Below are 19,834 nucleotides of genomic sequence, written 5' to 3' on the forward strand. Positions count from 1 at the left end.
TCTGTTAGCCAGTTAGATTGGGATGATAATGTAAAACTTTTAAATTCTATTCTGTCATTATATAATTTAAATTCTTTATTAGTGATTTGTCAAAAGGGGAAGGTAATCAATCATTACAAGATTCAGAAAAATTAATTTAAGATTTGGGCACTTGTATTTGTGTTCCATTTATTAGAACATCATATCAAGAAAAGGCCCTAAAGAACTAATATTACTACACAACATGTAAGTGTATAACCTGCCAGCACGTTTACATAACATTTCAACAAACATAACTAATTCTTAAATTTCTTAAAATTCAAAAGTTGACTTGTAAAGCTTACAATGTTCGTGATGGCACGAAGCCTATACACTTGTAACATTATTTATACACCAAAAAACTGTATATTAAGGCCTATCTTCACAAAATCAAATAAGCCATTGCAATTTTCTTGATAGTAAGAAAGGCTAAATTCCATGGCCTCTTTCCACCATAGATGGAGCTTGACAATATTCTTGATTGTTGCGATACTAGCACTCATTGATCGAGCAATGGCTGGAGGATATGCCGCCCCTAGCGGCTTCAAAGCGACCCCTTGGAAACTCGCTCATGCTACGTTCTATGGCGATGAGACTGCTTCAGCTACAATGGGTTCGTTCATTTAATCCGTCAATTATTTAATTTATATTCGTGTTGATATAATATACATATGAGAGAGAATATTCACACAGAAGTATTACGCTATTTACCAGTGAATGGTACTATTGGACTAGTCTTTTGGTGATTTTTTATTTTAAATAGTGAAAGTGTTCCATTACTACCAACACAACGTTTCATTCTAATTTAGTTAAGGTAATCAGCAGGGAAATCCTTAATTTTCCGTTATAGTTACTATTTAAATTTTGTCCCTTTTTTAAGTTATGCAAATGTAACCCCTGGGGCTGATAAAATATTAAATTGTCTTATAACATTTGCAGAATTTTAGACAGTGGTCTAATGTTTCTCATAATATTTTCAATTTGTCAAAAAAGTATCGTTAAACCATGGTCTAAATAAAAAGTCCATAAATTACAAAAAAAGTAAAAAGATGTTCATTTAGTAAACAATTGCCCTAAAAAGGGACAACCAATGAAAGTTGGACTATTTGGTCCACTTTGCTCGGCCCAATAGACAAATCTAAAACATAGTGGCCATTTATAAAGTAGTTTACCAATTAGTCAATTACAATAGGTTAAAATACATGGACAATGTAAAACTTTTTTTACACAGTGTATATATAACTAGAATTTGTGACGCTTAGTCATGAAATGACCTCTATCGTTACAATCTAGATTTTGTGACGAATTTGTATGTCGCAAATAATGAATTTTCTTGTAGTGATTAAGAAGTCTAATGTTCCCTCTTTTTTTTTTTTTTTTTTTCTTTTTCTGCAGGGGGAGCTTGTGGATATGGAAACTTATTCAATTCAGGTTATGGAACAGATACAGCAGCATTAAGCTCAGTATTATACAGCAATGGATATGCATGTGGACAATGTTACCAAATAAAATGTATGCAGTCAAAATTTTGCTACTCAACCATTGCAACAGTCACAGCAACAAATCTTTGTCCACCAAATTGGTCACAAGATAGTAACGCTGGTGGTTGGTGTAATCCACCTCGTACACATTTTGACATGGCTAAACCTGCTTTCATGAAAATTGCTCAATGGAAGGCTGGCATTGTCCCTATTACATACCGCAGGTAAATGATTTATTTTTAGTTTGAACATTTAACATTCGGTTTGGGCCTCGATTATTCCTGATTCGTTGCGTAAGACCCATTAAAGGGGAAAACACTCCCTACCAGAATTCTTTCCGTTCTCACGGCTTGAACTCGAGATCTCGATCTGGTTAAGGATGGAATGATCTTGTCCATTCCACCACTGATAAAATTAGCAAATTGCGACCTATCAACCCTTGTAATTGAATCGTGGAGTTTGAAATTCTACATGTGAAACTCCAAGAGATTACCATGAAATTTCAAGGTTTGGAATTTCCAACAACATGACAGTAGCTATTTTTCACTTATAGGGCTGAAAAGTGGCTAGCCGACATTATTACTATTCCCACTCTAACCCTGTGGTAACATTCTAGTCATTGATGTGTTATTTACCTCAGATGCTACAGAGGCGAATTTTTAAGGCGGATTCTATGAGTTCAACTAAACTTATCGCGATTAGCTTGAACTATATACACAACTGTAACAAAAGAATTTAAAATGTGTATATTCTTTTAATAAAATCATATTCATCCTGAAACAACCTATTCTCTTAAATTCGCCTATGCAATGACACAATATTTTTGCCACAACTATTTCCTGAAAATTGAAGTTCATGGGTTGACACAAAGGGGTTGACGGGTCTTTGAGAAATTTGCTATTTTTTAAATATTTAACCAAGGTTTCAAAGGTTAAAGATATAGTCAAACTAGTTGTGTGCACCTCTCGACTGTTCCACCAAATATCTGCTACATCTAATATGCTCCATTTCTTTCATGGTTGTAGGGTACCTTGTGTTAAAAAAGGTGGAATCAAGTTCAGTTTCCAAGGAAATGGCTATTGGTTATTGGTATATGTGATGAATGTTGGTGGTGCTGGAGATATTGCTAGTATGTGGGTGAAGGGAACAAAGACAAATTGGTTAAGTATGAGCCATAATTGGGGAGCTTCATATCAAGCATTTGCAACTCTAAGTGGCCAAGCACTTTCTTTTAAACTCACTTCTTACACAACACATGAAACTATCATAGCTACTAATGTTGCACCTTCTAATTGGAATGTAGGAATGACCTACCAAGCCAAAGTCAACTTCAAATAATCACGTCTAACTTCCCTTGTTTTTTTGGGATTTTTTCAAGCATTTATCCTTGATTTTTAAGAAATCATTTATCGAGTTTTATTCTGCGATTTGATCTTGTAATAGGTGATATTTCCCCAGTAAAATTGCTATAAAATTTTAGTTAAAAGTATTACCGTTATTTGATGAGTTTATGTTCTATACACTGATAGTGTAAAAAAATTTTATGTTGTCGTGTTAAGTTGACCTACAACAACAAGTAACTCTAGTAGCTTCCAATGTTGCACCCTCCAGTTGGCAAGTGAGAATCTGTTGCATGTCAGGTACTACAAAGCCCGCGACTTTCTTGATCGCCACGTTCTTCATACCATATGTTGAAATGTGGCTAAAAAGGGAAACCGGTGAACTCTACATATGGCTTCACAAAATATTGTTTGTCTCAAATCCAAAGAGGAAAGTAGCAATAGGTTAACAGTCACACAAGGAATAACATCACGAGTCCTTCTAATGATGAATTCGTTGGAACATTGACACATTCCTACCCCATGCATGTGCTAGTGGACCTAAATAGAGCGAATTGGATTCACATAGCCGATCTCAAACTATAGTTGATTGATATACTTTTGACAAACAGAATATTTTTAGCAATTCAATAGTTCCCAGAGGCGTATCATTTGACCAAGTCACAGCTCAGAAAATCTGCTCAATGAATTTCATTCAAATATAGACTTACAATACATAGACGATTTTGCAAATCATCTCTCAAACAAGTGAACTAGAAATATTGAATTTGTTGGAAACTAAAAAGCATTGAAATATCAGGAAAAAGAGTATGAAATATGAAGTAATTATTCTTCTATGTGCTGACAATAATTAAAAGAGCACAAGTCAATTTCATGGCAGTGACATCATGTTAATTAGGACTATCTTCAGTGACCATTGGCAAGTCCATTCTCAGTACATTTCTTGGCATAAAATCTTCTGTACTTCGAATCGACTTCTGTGAGGTAGTAGGTACCCGGAGCTAGAAGGCTGCAATCCTTGCTCGTCACAAAATCCTTACCACCATACCTGTGCTCCATTATTTTCATTGTTTCGATGAAATTTTCGGGAGTGAACTGCAGAAAAGATCGTTTGTCAAAGAAAGTTATGGAACCCAACCGTTACAGAATTGGTAATGAGTTCAAAGTTCTACGACTAAATTATAAACAAAATTTGAACATACCTCATGCCTCGACTTCAATTTCTCTTCAACATTCATCACAGCTGCGATGTTTGACAAGCTAAAAGGATGTTGACCTTCGTGAAGCCTTAATGAGAACATCGTTGCAGTCAATCCACTCCCATAAGAGAACAAGATTACCCGCTGTCCATCCTGAGTTTGACAAAAATCATTTGAAAGTTAGATTAAACGCGATAATATGTTAACAAGAAACAGGGCCAAAAGGGAAAGAAGTAGCTTGTAGTTACCAATGAGCTGTGCTTATTGTGAAGGAGTGATGCGAAAGCAGCATAGAGAGATGCGGTATACATGTTCCCAACTTGTTTTGGTACTAATGTGGCTGGTTTCACCTTCTCATCATAAAATGGTTTTGCCACTTGCCAGGATGTCTGTATATGCACAATTATATTCCATTAGTTAGTGCCAATCTCAACTTATAATTGTTAGAGCAATTCAAACTACTTAATGCTTCATTTTCAACATTTTAAACATATACTGGAAGATCAGCACGAAGCCGTTTGAAAATGACAAAAACAAAATTTCTTGGAAAATAAGGAAGACCAAAGCTTTTGTAAGGACCTTCTCAAGATCACGACTTTGATAACTTTCATCACCAGTTAAGGAAGAAAATGGTGCCAGCTTTTCTTTAGTAGATTCATCGATGGAACTGCAAATGCAAAATCAACGAAGATAAGTCAACTGCATTCCGTATACAAAATAAAAGGTGATTCCTTTAATACGGAATATTTGTAACCCACCTAGCGTTCCTTATAAAGTCGTTGAACATCAATCGAGCAGTGCTCTTCTGTACGAGCTGCAGGATTAAATAAGATGTTCAGGTAATCAGTATCATCATTTTATTTTATAGAAGAAAGAAACCAAAATTCGGTATTGGATCTTTAAAGTACCTTGTTGTATGGTGAATGGAAAACAAAATAGGCTGCATCATCAATCGAAAACTGCTTGCCTTCCAATTTCTCGTATCTAGAATGTTAATGAAGAGGTTATTAAGGAAGATAATAAACAGGTCCTTTTGAATATTAGAATGTGCTCAACGGGCAGCTTACTTGTTGCATAAGCTCTTGTAGCAAGAATCAAGTGCCATAAGGTAACAAGTTTGTGAAAGCTTGCCATCAACAACCTGCAAACCAACAATTACTGTCATATAGCGCACATATGGAAATTCATGTACCAATCTCAAACAATTTCCTATATATTTCTTCTAATATTTTCCAGTAAGCAACAGATAGAGGCATTCTTGTGCAAACAGATGATTAACAATTGCACGGGTTTAAGAAAATTACTGGATATTCACTGTCGAGGATAGGCTTGTAAAAATCATAGACATGGGCCATATGGCTAGCCCTAATCTTGCTTTCGAATACAATAGGAGCATCTGGCCCGACTAGCATAGCAATTGCTGCAGCCCCTCCAGTAGGCCGAGCAGCCCCCTCAGCATAGACCTGTCAAAAGAAGTTCTCAGATATGTCAATGTTATTCATGCAGAGCCTCAAGTTCATCGCGAATTATGTGCCAAATAGCAATGCATACTTATTATTGTTAAAGACAGAACACATGATGTAGAAATTCTATGAATGTGATGAACTTACCGCACTGTCAGTGCATACAACAAGTCCATAGCGTCCGTCCCATGAAGAGCTCTCGACCCAATTCACGCAGTTAAACAATGCAGCAGTTCCTCCATAGCATGCATTAGTTGAGTCGACTCCTTCAATGTCAGTATTTCCACATTTCTGCTTGTCATAAAGGAGAAGGATAAGTATTTGTTGAATAATATTTCTGTTAGCCGTAATGTAAAGCTTTACTGGTGAAGTGGAATGTCAAGAGAGTCAAAAACAAAACAGATACAGCAACAACTACGCCTAAGTCCCAAGTAAGTTAGGTCGGCTATATGAATCGTCACTTCTTCATTTAAGCTCATTTCATATCATCATCATACTAAAAACAAAACAGATGCAACAAATAATTTTTAAGGCTGATGTACAACAATCAATAAACTCATTTTTTTAACGAATCGTATGAGCAAGCGAATTCAGGGCCTAAGTTAACTTTACAATATATATCAGGCAGAATAAGTGAATCTAACATTTCACATCTATTTCCTAATACTTGGCTGCGACATATACTTATTCAACATCTTGAGCTAGTGTGCAGTGAGTAAATCTCTAGCTATCTAAGTTTCACTTTGATAGAACTGTAAGCCAGTACCTCAAATATTTGCATCAGGAATGTCTTGATGGATTTGCTCTTATCAATGACAGTCTCACTTCCAACCTCTAGGCGACCAATTTGAGATGGATCAATAGCATACTTCTCTAAAAGGGAAGTAACTGCTGTCAAACTGAACATGAAAACTTTAATTAGAAGAGTATATATATAGTGATAGAAAATTACAAAGATAAATTTATTTTGCCATTCATCTAGCGGAAGCAATTACCAACACCTTCAAACTACATACTGGATATGGCGGAAGCAGAATTTTCGCTAACGTGCATTTAAAATATGAAGAAGTAAACACGCAAGAAGCCAATAAATTCAACATATAGTATATCTTAAGGATGACAAAATTATCCATGAGATCATTATAAACAAATTATAGATAGTCATTATAAGAAAAAACATTATTAGGTACTTAAACAAATTATAAGAAAACAACTAAAGAAATTCAAATTTAGTGTGAGTTGGGTGGATTGGATAATGACTCATTTCTTATCCCATTTCAGCTCAACTTTTGGACACTTTCAACCCATTTTGACCCGCTCATTATTAACTCAGCTCAATTCGTCCATTTGACACCCTTAGTATAACTACATTAAAAACGAAAAAAAAAAAAATTACGCAATGTAATTTTCCGATGAAGGAGGCATACCTCATTGATATGACATCTTCCACCTCAGTGCAAAAGCCCATGCAATCTTGTCCAAGACCAATTGTGTATTTCCCTTTGCTTGCTCCATCATGAGCCTCCAATGCTTCCTATACAATATTGCAATATAATGAAATTTTTTCATGTGATCAGAATTTTATTCCCTTAAACTTGTATCAGAAGATACAAATTATTGAGTATCTGATAAGATTTGAATGTTATGACGCTCAAAAAATTGAAACAAAGAAACATAAAGTATAGAAACTTTATAAAAGAATAAAATTAAATGATTTGAGAGGATTGATTGCAAAATATAATCTCAGAACAGAGCACGTGCACATGCTAGTCCCTGACACAATAATGGGTTACAGCAGGAAAGACATTGATTTCACTATTGTTTTTGGAAATAAAAGTAAAATATTACAGTAAGAAGTCACTTTAAAAGTATTGCTCCTTCCGTTCCAATTCATGTGGCACCGTTTCATTAAGTAAAGAATTTTTAAAAAAGAAAGACCTTTAAAATTTATGGTCTAGAAGAAGTCTGAGATATTTATGTAGTTGTAAATCATCTCAAAAAAATTTATATATATATTCTCTGTGTGTGTGTGACATTCTTTCTGAGATAAACTAAAAAGGAAAGTGTGCCACCTTAATTCGGACGAGTACAACATAACTTTTTATAATTAATTATTTGTCAGAAGTTTGAAACATCATTTAACTCCTCAAATAGTAGGAGTACCTAATACTGTTGTGTATGCTCGTCATTTAGCTCCACAAATACTATTAAAATTTATGCTCTTTTAAGCAGAGCTTTTTATGACTCTCTAAGTTGAAACAATTAAGAAAACAGAAAGCAAGATTTTGAATTAAAAAGAGATTAAAAAGAAAAATAAGCACAAGAATTTATAGAGTGTTCCCGGCTCATGAAAACTTTAGCAAAAACAGATGAAAAAAATTATTCCATTTTGTTTTCGGGAAAACAAAAAAGATAAGAAAATTCCTTTAAGAAAGCGACAGAAATTAAAGTTTCAATTAACCATGTGCGAGAGAAAAGTCATATCTCTCTCCGTCTGAAAATAAGCAGGCCAAAATTTTCAGTAAGTGGTAAAAATAAAAAAAGAACATAGCAAACCAAACGGGTTAACATCTACTATATATATATACCAAACAAATAATTTTAACACGTATAAACGGTTAATTTTTAAAATTTGAAAAAACCCGAATGATGAACCCCTTGGCCCTTCCTTCCTCCGCCGTGCCTTCATCCTTGTTCCTCAACCAATTTAAAGCACTAATATGCTATTAATATTCAGGAATCAAAGTAATTAACACATATGTATGATCAAAATTTCTCTACTTATAACCTCAACTAATTTAAAGCACCTAATAGGCTAAGGGTCTGTTTGGCCATGAAAACTGTGAGTTATTTGAGAAAAGTAGTTTTAGTTTTCGAAGTGAAAACTTAAATTGGGACAGATTTAATTTAAGACCACAATATTTCTTAAACTTCACGCTCAGTCAAACTAAAACTCTTAAATTCGGACGGAGGAAGTAGTTTTTCTTTCTGAGAAAATACAATAAAACACTTTTTAAAATTTTCGGCCAAATATTAATAGCTGCTTAAAAGTGTTTTTCAAACTGACTAGTGAAACACGGTAATTAGCTGTAATTTTTAGAAGCTTGGTCTAACGGTATTAATCATTTAGTAATCAAAGTAATTATACTATATACTCCTAATCAATCATCAAGTTTCTCTACTTATTGATTTGCAAAGTGTGTACCTGTGTGAGGCAAGTAGGAGGGAAGTAAATTTCAACGGCAAGAATTCCAACGTTCTTTGGTTGAGCTGCCATTTCTGATTACTTCTTCTACTGTTAAATATCACAGATCGAATAAGTCTCGTTGAAGTGTTTGAACGTTTTGCAGAACAACAAGAACAACAACAGTAATAATAGATCCACGACTCAAGAAAAGATGCAAAGACAGCAATAATAATAGACAGTAATGTTTTTGAACCTTTTGCAAAGACAGAGAGAAAAATATTTGTGTGGAGGCTTTACATGTTTCAGTCGCATATTTATACTACTATACAATTGCTGTCTTACGTGTGCCTTACCAGTTACCACGAAGTTGAGTATTTTTCCATTTTGCTATGCCGCAGACTTATGGAGAAAATAAATAAATAAATATTCCGTAGACATTTGAATTTGAAAGGTTTAAAACTTATGAATACCTGGTTTATACTAATCAAATAAATGTTTTATGAGTTTCAATTTATATGATATTTTTCACTTACCAAATGTTAATTTGAGTAACTTTTAAAATTAAATTTGAATTATATCAATTCAATATTTTAAAATTAGATCTAGATTTTAAAAAATTGAATGGAATGTAATATAAGTTGCAATTTTTCATTTCAATATGACAAAAAAAAAAAATTTAAAATGTTGATTAAAGTTCATATAGTTTGAATCTCGGACAAGTGAAAAGTGTGACATAAATTGAGAAAGGGAGAACATGACATATGCTCTTACAAATTCTCATATCACCATGATAAATTTAATAATTATATGCTTTATGTAAACACGAATACCTTTTTACTAGTTTAACTTATTGAACGGGAAAAAATAGTTCACTTTTAAGGATTTAAATTTTGATCTTACCAAGCCTTTTTTTTTTTTTTTTTTTTTTTTTTGAGAAATACCGCCAAAATTTTAGTTCAATGCCATATATATTTCTAAAAAAACAGTCTCTCTAGATTAGTTTACTCTATTTCCTTGCCAGAATTACATATTACTCCCTCCGGATCAAAAAGAGTGTCTACTTAGTTATTTGTACACACACCCCTTAAGAAAATACTAATTTCTAGACAAAAATAGGTAATTTGACTAGACTGCCCCCAATTAAATATGTATTGAGATTTGATCACATAACACTTAATTGGGGCAAATCTGAAAAAATATGGTTAATTCTTGATTTGATAAGTGGACACTCTTTTTTACCCCAAAAAAATGCTAAGTGGACACTCTTTTTGATCCGGTGGGAATACAACATTAAATCTAAAGGTGGTCTGAAATTTGAACTTAAACTTGCAAAAAATAAGAAAGAGAATTTTCAGTTTCAAAAGGTACATGGAAAAATACCAGATCTATATCTGTTTTTTTGTCACTAGGGTCAAATCCACTTTCAAGATATATTTAATAATAATTAAAAAAAAAAAAAGATCCCACGTCTGCCATCAACTGACAGCCAATCTTGACCCCAACTTCATTTTGCCAATAAGATTGAACTTTTCCTCATGGAATCTAATGTTTCTATTTAGGGAAATTAGCACTTTTAGTCCTTCAAGGTTTTAGTTTTTCTAATTTTTGGTTAAGCACATTTAGCTTTTACTTACTTGATATTTGCACATTTAATTCTTTTGATTGTGAATCTTCTCAAATTTAACTAATCACAATTCACTAAGCACTAAATCATTCAATTATCAATGTGTTGCTTTACCTTTTTTTAATTGTTACTCTATCTTTGATGATAATATAGTTTTAAAAATAATCTAAATAACACATTTTTTTAAAATAAAGGGGATAAAATACACATTTAAGTCAATTGAAGGTTAAATATACTTCATTAAATAATACTAGGATCAAAACTAAAATTATCAATAATTGAAGGACCAAAAGTGAAGTTAACAAACTCTTGACTTGGCAAGAACAGATCTGGTTTCTAACTAAAGTTTCAAGACTTATCAAAAATATAGAATTGAAAACAAAACAATGAAATAGGCATAATTAAAATGGTCAAAGTGGTAAACTACCAATCTGAAGTTTTATCTTTTTACCAAGTTGTGGCTTTTCCTTACTCATTTTTTTTATTGTTCAAATGGGATTTTACAAATTCTTTCTTTTCAATTGATGTTAACATGGTGCTGACAGCCAGACTTGACCCCCGGACCATACTTCATATAGTTAGTCAAAGAGGAAGTGTTACAACTTACAAGTTACAACCACTTATTATGTTAATTTTGTCTTTGTAGAACTTTTTGAGATGAAATTTGATCAACTAAGTACACTGCATAGAAAAAGCTACTCCATTCATTTTAATTTATGTGAAGTAGTTTAATTAGGTACTAAGTTTAAGCAAAAATAAATAAAAACTTGTAAATCTTAAACAAGCCATAAATATTTGTGATTATATGATTTTTAAAACTTGTAATTTTATACATGTCACAATATTTATGTGGCTATAAAAACAACTCATCAAGGGTAACATGAAAAATACTCTTTCAACCGATCAGAGATATATCCATCCCTTCACGCTTTGTCCGCCCTATCCATCGATATCCTCACACTGGCAGGTTGGGACTTATCAATACAATTCGTTACGCTTGCTTGCGTTGCGCCTATATTGGCTGATTTTACCTAAACTTTTTCCGCAATACGAATCGCTGTGCTTGCCCTCTTTCTATAGGATAATATGCATCTTGATTATTGTTCTCCCTACAAATAATAACAAAAGAGTGATCCTCCAAACTAAAACTAAAAGAGTGATTGAGTACTCTAACTCAAGCAAGTGAGTGAAAAGGTGTGCCAAGAGAGCTAGTTCAGACTCACGAACGATCAATAAGTAAAGGACCAATCCTTTTGCATCAATATGATTGTGAGACTGGTACTTTAACGGCTTTTAAATTACTTTTAAGTATGATTGTTTTGATAATTTATTAGTATTATATAAGATTAAAAACGAATGTTGACGTTTAACTATAAAATTTGGCTCACTTTCTATTTTTTTTCGAAAGTATCATAATGTAAAAAGCTATAGTTTAGAGTGAAATTACGAAACGTAGATACAATTATTGTATTTATGGAACGTTGCTACAACTGTTGTATCAGGCAGAAGAGTTGCATTAGGGTTAGGCGGGTATCAGCTATATCAACAAAATAGTTGTATCAGGTGGGTATCAGTTCGACTGTATCAGGAGGGTATCAGCTGTATCAACGCCAGAGGCGGAGCCAGGATCCGAAGCTTGTGGGTTTGGGGTTATAATTCTTTAAAGTAATGCGGGTTCTTAATTAATAATTTGTACATATTTGACAAAAAATTTAATACAAATATATGGTTCGGACAAAAGCATGGGTTGAAACCACAGCCAAAGTGGCTCGCCCGCTCGATCAACGCATCTTTGTATCGGTCGAAATCGCACAAAAAAGCTATATCAACGTTGATAGCTACGTTACGTAAATACGGTAGCTACCTTATGTAAATAAAATTTAAATGTTTACCACATCGATTAAATTTTCCCTTTTTTAATAATGATGGCTACGAAGTTTGATCGTTGGTCCTTATTAAAGTGTTTGATATTTGTGATCTTTTAGAGTCAATAATAGAGTACTACTCCTAAAAGGAGCAGACGTTATGTTCAGCAATCGATATTGAAGATTTTGCTCACATGTCATATCTTTTATTTCTTTTTCTTAAAAATTCTTTTTTTCAACATCACCCGTAAGTTCTCTGTTTTGAATATGTCTATTACTTGAGGGAACAATTGGTTCACGTTTCCTCTTGTCAAATCGACTTAAATCTACAGTGGTTTAGTGGTAGTATATAATACTCCTATAATATAATAATCATATAGTACAAAATATTAGAAGAATGAGGCTACGAATATATTAGAAAATTTGGTTCCACTTGATTATTTTATTTAGGTTAATTATTTTTTCGTTTTTGGAGGGGCATTAATATATCTATATGTAATAGGATTACCGCAAAGTGAATTCAAGATTTTAAGGCAGTAAACAAAAATTATCATTATATCAATTTTGCCACTGTACTAAGTAGCAGTCAAAAGTCTGTATCCATTTTTCCGGATATTATGCATGGATCAAGGATATCATGGCGAATTGTTCATACTATATGTTTCAAACAAAATTATTGTTACCCCATTTTCGCAGTATCTATAAATAATTTTCACAAGAATAAGTATTCTGATTTCTGATAGAAACGCTTTCTTTTTTAATGGGCTTTATGAGAGGCTTATTCGAATTAGTCCAGATGCCAATGCGAATTCGGATATGTGTTGTTTGCCAGCTTATGAATTGTACTTAATTGCTTCTCAGGCTTATTAGAAAAGACTGATTAACAACACTCTTTATTAACTAAGTGACGATAATCACAAAGGCAATAGTTTGTTGGAAAATCCACCAGCATAATTAAAGAGCTGCTATTTTTGGTGCACTTCAACAAATGAACTCTCTTCCAAATACTTATTTGGATCAATTCATTAGAAAAGTTAAAGTTATCCAAATTTGTTGCCATTTTAACGATTGTACTTTCCTTGATCTACTTTTTTTACTTTTTCTTTTTACTTTCTCACATGGTTAATTAATAAGAATAAGAAAAACTCAACTCGAATTGTCACCTATTAATTTGTCCCTTGAATACTCTGTCGGATACACTTTCTATTGGAGGACATGAATGAATATATATAGCCCTTTACAATTTAAATAGAATAAAATGATGTCGAAAGATCTTTTGTGTATTATTTTTTAGATTTCTGATGTATAAAATAAAAATCTGTTGTAAAAAAAAAAAAAAAAAAAAAAGTTAAAACAAATTTATAAAGGATTACAAAATCAATTGATCGTAAAGTAGGTAAAGATCGGCCTTAACAATTAAAATAGAAGAAGATGATCCTACAAAATTTGTTATGTGTTACTTTCAAGATGTTAAAATTAAGCAAAAGCGACAGTTTCATGTTAATGAAATTTCTTCATAGTTTTGACTTTTGAGTATTCAGTCGTCGAATGATTGTCCATTTAATAGTCAAGGATTAGAACCTTTTGGACTATGAGTTTTGTATTTATTGTTTTAACCACCAACCGTATGGAATTAAATATTCAATTCCCTTGTTAAATAAAAAGACAAAAGGAGGAATATTTTAGAGCTCCAAGTTATGACTATTGAAGCAGAGACGGACGCAAAATTTCTAACATTATAGGTTCGAGTTCGAAATGGTATCATGATTCATTTGATTTACTAGGCTGAAATATGTTATTTGAATTTATATAGTGAATTTTGTAAAACACAATTAGTTTGAGCTAAAATTACTGAATTCGTATTGAATCATTTAAATTAACTACAATCGGACGCGGATTCAAGATTTGAAGTTTATATGTTCCTACAACGACTTCAAGTGAATATAAAATAGTAATTGCGTTCCGAGTCTAATATTTATAGATATTTAGTGAATATTTTTAATATATATATATAGAGAGAGAGAGTTTGAGCTAAAACTACTTAATTCCACGAATGCACGCAATATGCCCAACTACAATCACCTCTGGATTGAAGCTTTTCTATTTGTTTTGTTTTTTCACAACTTAATGTATTTCAACGTTGGGATTGTGAAATAAAATATAAAGCAACAATTGCAAGCCATAGTTGATCCAATGTGTCGGCTTGACTTTCATCAGTAAGAAGAAATAATTGGATGGAGGCAGTTACTCAAGTATACTAAATTTTAAGGAATAATAATATCATGTTTTAAGTAAGCCACGGCGGCTGAATCACTAAAGACATGCTGCTCATTTTTATATATTTTGTTTAAGTTTAGCCGATGTTCAGCATTTATTTTGAGGCTCGATTAACTCGAATTTGTGTAAAGAGTCTTACTTTGGCTACCCAAATATAATGTACTCCCTAATAGAGGCGGACTCAGGATTTGAAGACGATGGGAGCACCACCAAAGGCAGATGCATGTTAGTCGAAGAGATGTCACGCAACACTGCCTTAAAATTTTACTAAAGCACCCATAGAACCAATTTACTAGCTTATAAATACAAATTAAATGATTTATTTGCCTGAAACTTGTTTTGGGAATTGGTGGTTTGGACACCCTTTTTCATGCAATAGGTTGCCTGTTTGAAACCTGCCAAAGAACGCCTTGTTTTTCTGCATTTTTCGCCTTGTTTTTCTGTATTTTTTTCAATTATCAACTAAAAATAAATATGCAAAAAAATGTATCCTGCAACCCAGGTTCGGACTCGGGATGCGCGGCCAGGAACAAGGGCCTTAGGGCAGACAGGCCACATGAGCCACTCCAGCAGATACGCTTAAGGGGTCTTTTTAAATATATGATAGATATTCAAGGTATATATATACCAAGTTTTTTCCAAAATAACAGGGGGCACGTGCCCCCTCTCGTAATACGCTAGGTCCGCCCCTGCTCCCTAGTCATGAAGAATTTTTTTGGCGTATGCGCTCAATCATATTGAGTTATCATGATTAACAGACAAATATATATTAGCAATTGTTTATAGTTAAGTGATAAAGTTCATGCAAAATATATATGGTTAGTGGTAAGCAAGCTCTTCTTTACTAGTTTAATTTTTTAATTAAATACGACACATAATTCAACATGATAACTGAAAGAAGGACGATTTTGATGAAAACTAACAAATCTTCTCCAAATTTATTTTCTTCAAAAGTATCTACAACACTACTTTTTCCCCTAATTTGTTTTGAAAGCTTTTTGAAAATTCTAAAGACTACCAAAATTAAGTCCAAACCCCATTAACGTTTTCTATTCAGAGGCTGAATTTCGATAAGAATTTATTTGAATCGGATGTTTACACAAATTTTTATTAATTTATTATGATTAAATAAATCAACTAGGTAAGAATACATATCAATTAATCATGATTAAGCAAAATAATGTTATTTGCAAATACATGTTATGTATATCACTTTGGTGTAGGTACCCGATGTGATCAAGTTTTAACCCATTAATTTCCAAGGATTAAGGATAAAGGGGCAATTAAAGATTTAGAGCAACACCTAAAATATTCAGCAATTATCAGTTGAATTTATGAGCTTTCTACTTTTCAGGTTGGTGTATTAAATGCTTTACCTAAATGATATGACCTAAACTCCTATTTGTGACAATGTAGTTTTCTTTTCTTTCTATTTTTGTGTAATGCTTGTTAATGGGTAAAAATAATTATTAATTAATCCTCCAAATTGATTTTTTTTTTTTGAAATAATGCGAAAGTCTGTCATGATGTAAAGATCACGAAAACACACCACGTGTTGAGATGGCCGAGTTGGTCTAAGGCGCCAGATTAAGGTTCTGGTCCGAAAGGGCGTGGGTTCAAATCCCACTCTCAACATAAATTTTTTTTTATTTGTTTCCTTTTTTTCCATATACTGTGCTCTTTTGGAGATGTTTTTTTTAATAATCGTAGTGTCCATGCGAGTTTGAACATGTCTCGACTAATTCTACGGGGTACATATATAGAAATCAACTAAATATTAGTAAATATTTGTCTATAAACTCATTATTATTGTAGTATTAACTAAAAGTGTTGTAGACTCATAAACCAATAAACCGCTGTAGAAACGAAGTCTTTGATTTTGAACTATAATCTTTATTTGTTCGACTAACAAACTCAAATCAATTATAGTTCGTTCCGAGTAATGTTTTAATCATAAGCCTGTTTCTTTTGGCCTTTACTTGTCTGCTTTATAGTTCTCTATGTTTTGCTATTCATGTATGCAGTAATTAAGATGTGCAAAATCGCCAATTATCTGAGCTACTTAAATAATCATAATTCACACAAGTGATAATAGAGACAGAGAAAAAAATGTGACAACGGATATAAACACTCTACATTCGATAGATTTGTTCAAACTGATCACATATGCAAATTAATTCAAGAGCAAACTTAGATGTAACTGGTATGTGAAATACTTAAATGCATGTGCAAAATCAACATATACACTCAGTTGGCGTACGTTTGGAAAATATTTAGTTGAAGTTGAAAAAAGAGTATTTGAAGATTAAGTTAAGAAAAAAAGTATTTGAAAGTTGAAGTTGTAGCTTTTTTGTTGTTGAAGAAAAAAGATTATTAGCAAACAGTGTTAGCACAATTATGTTATTCTTTGATCGTTCTCTTACAATTATTCTTCGTGATTCGAGGGTTGGAACAACATGTTTTCCGTAACATAGAATGATGTAAATCTCCTAGTAATGTATGTTTACCCATAAAATGGTTCAGTTGAATTTGTATACGTGATCAGGAACACGTAGATCAGAGTAACCAATAAGATTAAGATGCTAGTATTGAAATATTGTAAATAGACGCAAATAAGATAAAGAAAGAGAGAGAGCCTGGATTATAGATGCTTATCCGAGGTTAGACTCCTCTTGTTATTGATGAGCCGTGACTCCGGATCTTAGTAAAGCAATAGCAAGAATATAAATTGTACAGAAATGTGAGAGTAAGAGCTGTGTGTATTAGCTTGAATATTTTGTCCTTACAATGAGAATTATCATCTCTATTTATCCTAAGAGCTAGGGGGACATATTCCATTGGTTACGCCCCTGCTCATAATAAGCCTTAAAGGCATGATAATAATGTGCAATAAAGAAGGTCATAAAATCGCAATAATAGTGAATCTGTAACCCCAATTGTGTAATAACGGATGACTGTTAGGCCACCGAGTCCGAGAAGTACAACGTTACACCCGGACTGCGACTTCTTCCGGTACCATAGATCTTCCCCCGATGGCAGTGATGTTGACTCATATGATGTCTCATCCTTCATGCCATGTGTCTCGATCACATTGGTAAGGTTGGATCTTTTACATTTTACTCAATACACTTGATCTCCAAGATAGTCGGGCAACACTTTGAATCGATAGTCGGGCAACACTTTGAATCGATCACAAGGATCAATTTCTCTTAATTTCTCCTTCTTTGTTCTTTAAACGAAGGTCAAAGTGGTGTATTTCTCGAGCAACGGATGATGTGGATATTCTTGAAATATTTAATTGTGAAGAAGTTTCCCGTAACGCTTCAAATTAATTTTAGATTTATTTTATGGATATATTAAGTCATTATATATTTATTTTATGGATATAAATCCGGGTTGATCCACCCTAAAGTTTTGCCCTAATTTCACGTAGGACTGAAAATTTACAGAGGCAGAGAGCAGCTGTTGGTTTCTTCTTTAGATTTCTTACACTCAGTTGCATCAGCTATTTGCTTTTCTCTTTCAATGAGAATTTCTCTTTTTCTTTTTCTTTTCACCTTTGTTCTAGTTGAGAACCCAGTAATAACCGACATTTCTTACCGAGAACACTTTTGTTTTAAATCACGGATTCGCCTCCCCTTCGGTTCGATGTTCGGTATATACTAAGAATCAAAAACCGAAAAATCGAATCAAACTTTGAAAAAGCCGAACCGAAGAACCGAATGCCCTACAAAATACAATCAATCGATAAACCATAAAGAAAGGAAGGAGGTAAAATGATTGTTAAGAAAATTGAAAAGGTGAGACAAATAAAAGAAATGAACAAGGATGTAAGTAATTTTGCAGCCTTTTCGGACCAGAGCCTTAATTTGACACCATAGACCAACTCGGCCATCTCAACACTCAGTATGTTTTTATAATCTTTATTTATTTACTATACTATTGTTAGGACATCAAAAAACGGTTACCCTTATAGGTTTGGATTTTCCAAAATTATTATCCATAATTGATAAATTTTCAAATAATGAACAAATATATGATATCCTACCCACCTGAGAATACAATTTACGTGACATTGTGAATACAAACGCGTTCAGTGTATTCGAGTTAAACTATATATTGTATATATCGTAAATGAATCTTCTAAAAGAATTACATTAAATTGAAACTTAGTGTCCTTAATATGTAATAGATGCAATGATTTCCATGTCCATGGTCTTATTTATCTATACAAAAAAAAAAAAAAAAAGATACAACAACAATATACCTAATATAATCCCACAAGTAAGTTCCGGCGAAAAGGAGAAAAAGAAGATAAGAAATTAAAATTAAGAAATGAGTACATAGATTAATATAAACTAATCAGTAAGACTTAAATTAGACTAATGTCCACAGGGTATGATGTTGTTGTTATTGCTCTGGTAAAGATATTCCTTTTTATATAAACCGCTATAACAATATATGAGACTTTAATAAGAGTTAAATGTCCTATTTATTGGATTGCTCTGGTAAAGATGTTCCTCTTCTTTTTATAAACCGCTAAAACTATATAGGACTATTGACTACGTAAAAACGTGAAAAAACGAAGAAATTTTTGAGTGAAGGTCAAGACTAATTGGATAATGGGATCGAGGCATTTCATTTTGTCCAATACAATTGCTCCTAGTTTGCTCATTTAACCACATAGTAGTACTATCTGAAAACGATTTAAGTTATATACATTGATAATATAATTAAAAAGTCTTGCACAATTTGTTGAAGAATGAAAAAAGCCCTTCATCGGTGGTTAATGAGATGGGTGGTCTCCTTATATGGACTTGGGCAATCCTCCCCTCATAAGTTAGCTTTTGGGGTTGAGTTAGACCCATAATCCATTTCACCATGATCCATTTCTTTATATGATATCAGAGCAGGACCCATCTCATCTGATATGGGCCCCCAAATTAAATTGCCCACGCATCAGATGTTCAGTCCTAGGCGTGAGGTGGGGTGTTGAAGAATAAAAAAAGTCCCTCATTGGTGGTTAATGAGATGGGTGGTCTCATTATATGACTTCTCGGCATCCTCCCTCATGGGCTAGCTTTTGGGGTTGAGTTAGGCCCATGATCCATTTCTTTACACAATTAGCAGTTCAATTTAAATGGTTATAAAAAGTGATTAATCTATTTTTAAGTTACAATATCATGATTGTTGTGAAGAATCATTTGTTATTGTTGGTCAATAATAATGTTAATTAACTTATACATAGTCATTGCTGTTCAATATAATTTGATTCAACCAAATATTGATATTATTTATAAATTTTAATACTCAAAAAATAGCACACGCTACATTATACTCTCACATTGTATGATTATGGTATGGAACTTTAGTTTTGGTT

General features: G+C 32.9%; 2 protein-coding genes and 1 non-coding gene across 3 annotated transcripts; 2 read left to right on the plus strand and 1 right to left on the minus strand.

The window, feature by feature from the left end:
• Positions 1–415: 415 nt before the first annotated feature.
• On the plus strand, positions 416–2,991 carry LOC132031297 (expansin-A7-like). Its single transcript, XM_059421209.1, has 3 exons — positions 416–631; positions 1,414–1,723; positions 2,525–2,991. The coding sequence occupies exons 1-3, from the start codon at positions 457–459 to the stop codon at positions 2,835–2,837; spliced, it is 798 nt and encodes a 265-aa protein (XP_059277192.1). The 5' UTR covers positions 416–456; the 3' UTR covers positions 2,838–2,991.
• Positions 2,992–3,514: 523 nt separating this feature from the next.
• On the minus strand, positions 3,515–8,978 carry LOC132059662 (hydroxymethylglutaryl-CoA synthase-like). The gene is made up of 12 exons (XM_059452358.1): positions 8,707–8,978; positions 6,929–7,035; positions 6,268–6,400; positions 5,649–5,792; positions 5,343–5,501; positions 5,106–5,179; positions 4,947–5,022; positions 4,797–4,852; positions 4,618–4,705; positions 4,287–4,427; positions 4,042–4,191; positions 3,515–3,934 (listed from the first exon to the last, which is right to left on the minus strand). The coding sequence occupies exons 1-12, from the start codon at positions 8,776–8,778 to the stop codon at positions 3,746–3,748; spliced, it is 1,389 nt and encodes a 462-aa protein (XP_059308341.1). The 5' UTR covers positions 8,779–8,978; the 3' UTR covers positions 3,515–3,745.
• A 7,030-nt stretch (positions 8,979–16,008) lies between these two features.
• Positions 16,009–16,089, plus strand: TRNAL-AAG (transfer RNA leucine (anticodon AAG)). The gene has a single exon. It is a non-coding gene; the product is annotated as a tRNA-Leu (tRNA).
• The last annotated feature ends 3,745 nt before the right edge of the window (positions 16,090–19,834 follow it).

Source organism: Lycium ferocissimum, chromosome 1, assembly GCF_029784015.1.
Source record: "Lycium ferocissimum isolate CSIRO_LF1 chromosome 1, AGI_CSIRO_Lferr_CH_V1, whole genome shotgun sequence".
In the NCBI taxonomy this organism is placed as follows: Eukaryota; Viridiplantae; Streptophyta; class Magnoliopsida; order Solanales; family Solanaceae; genus Lycium; species Lycium ferocissimum.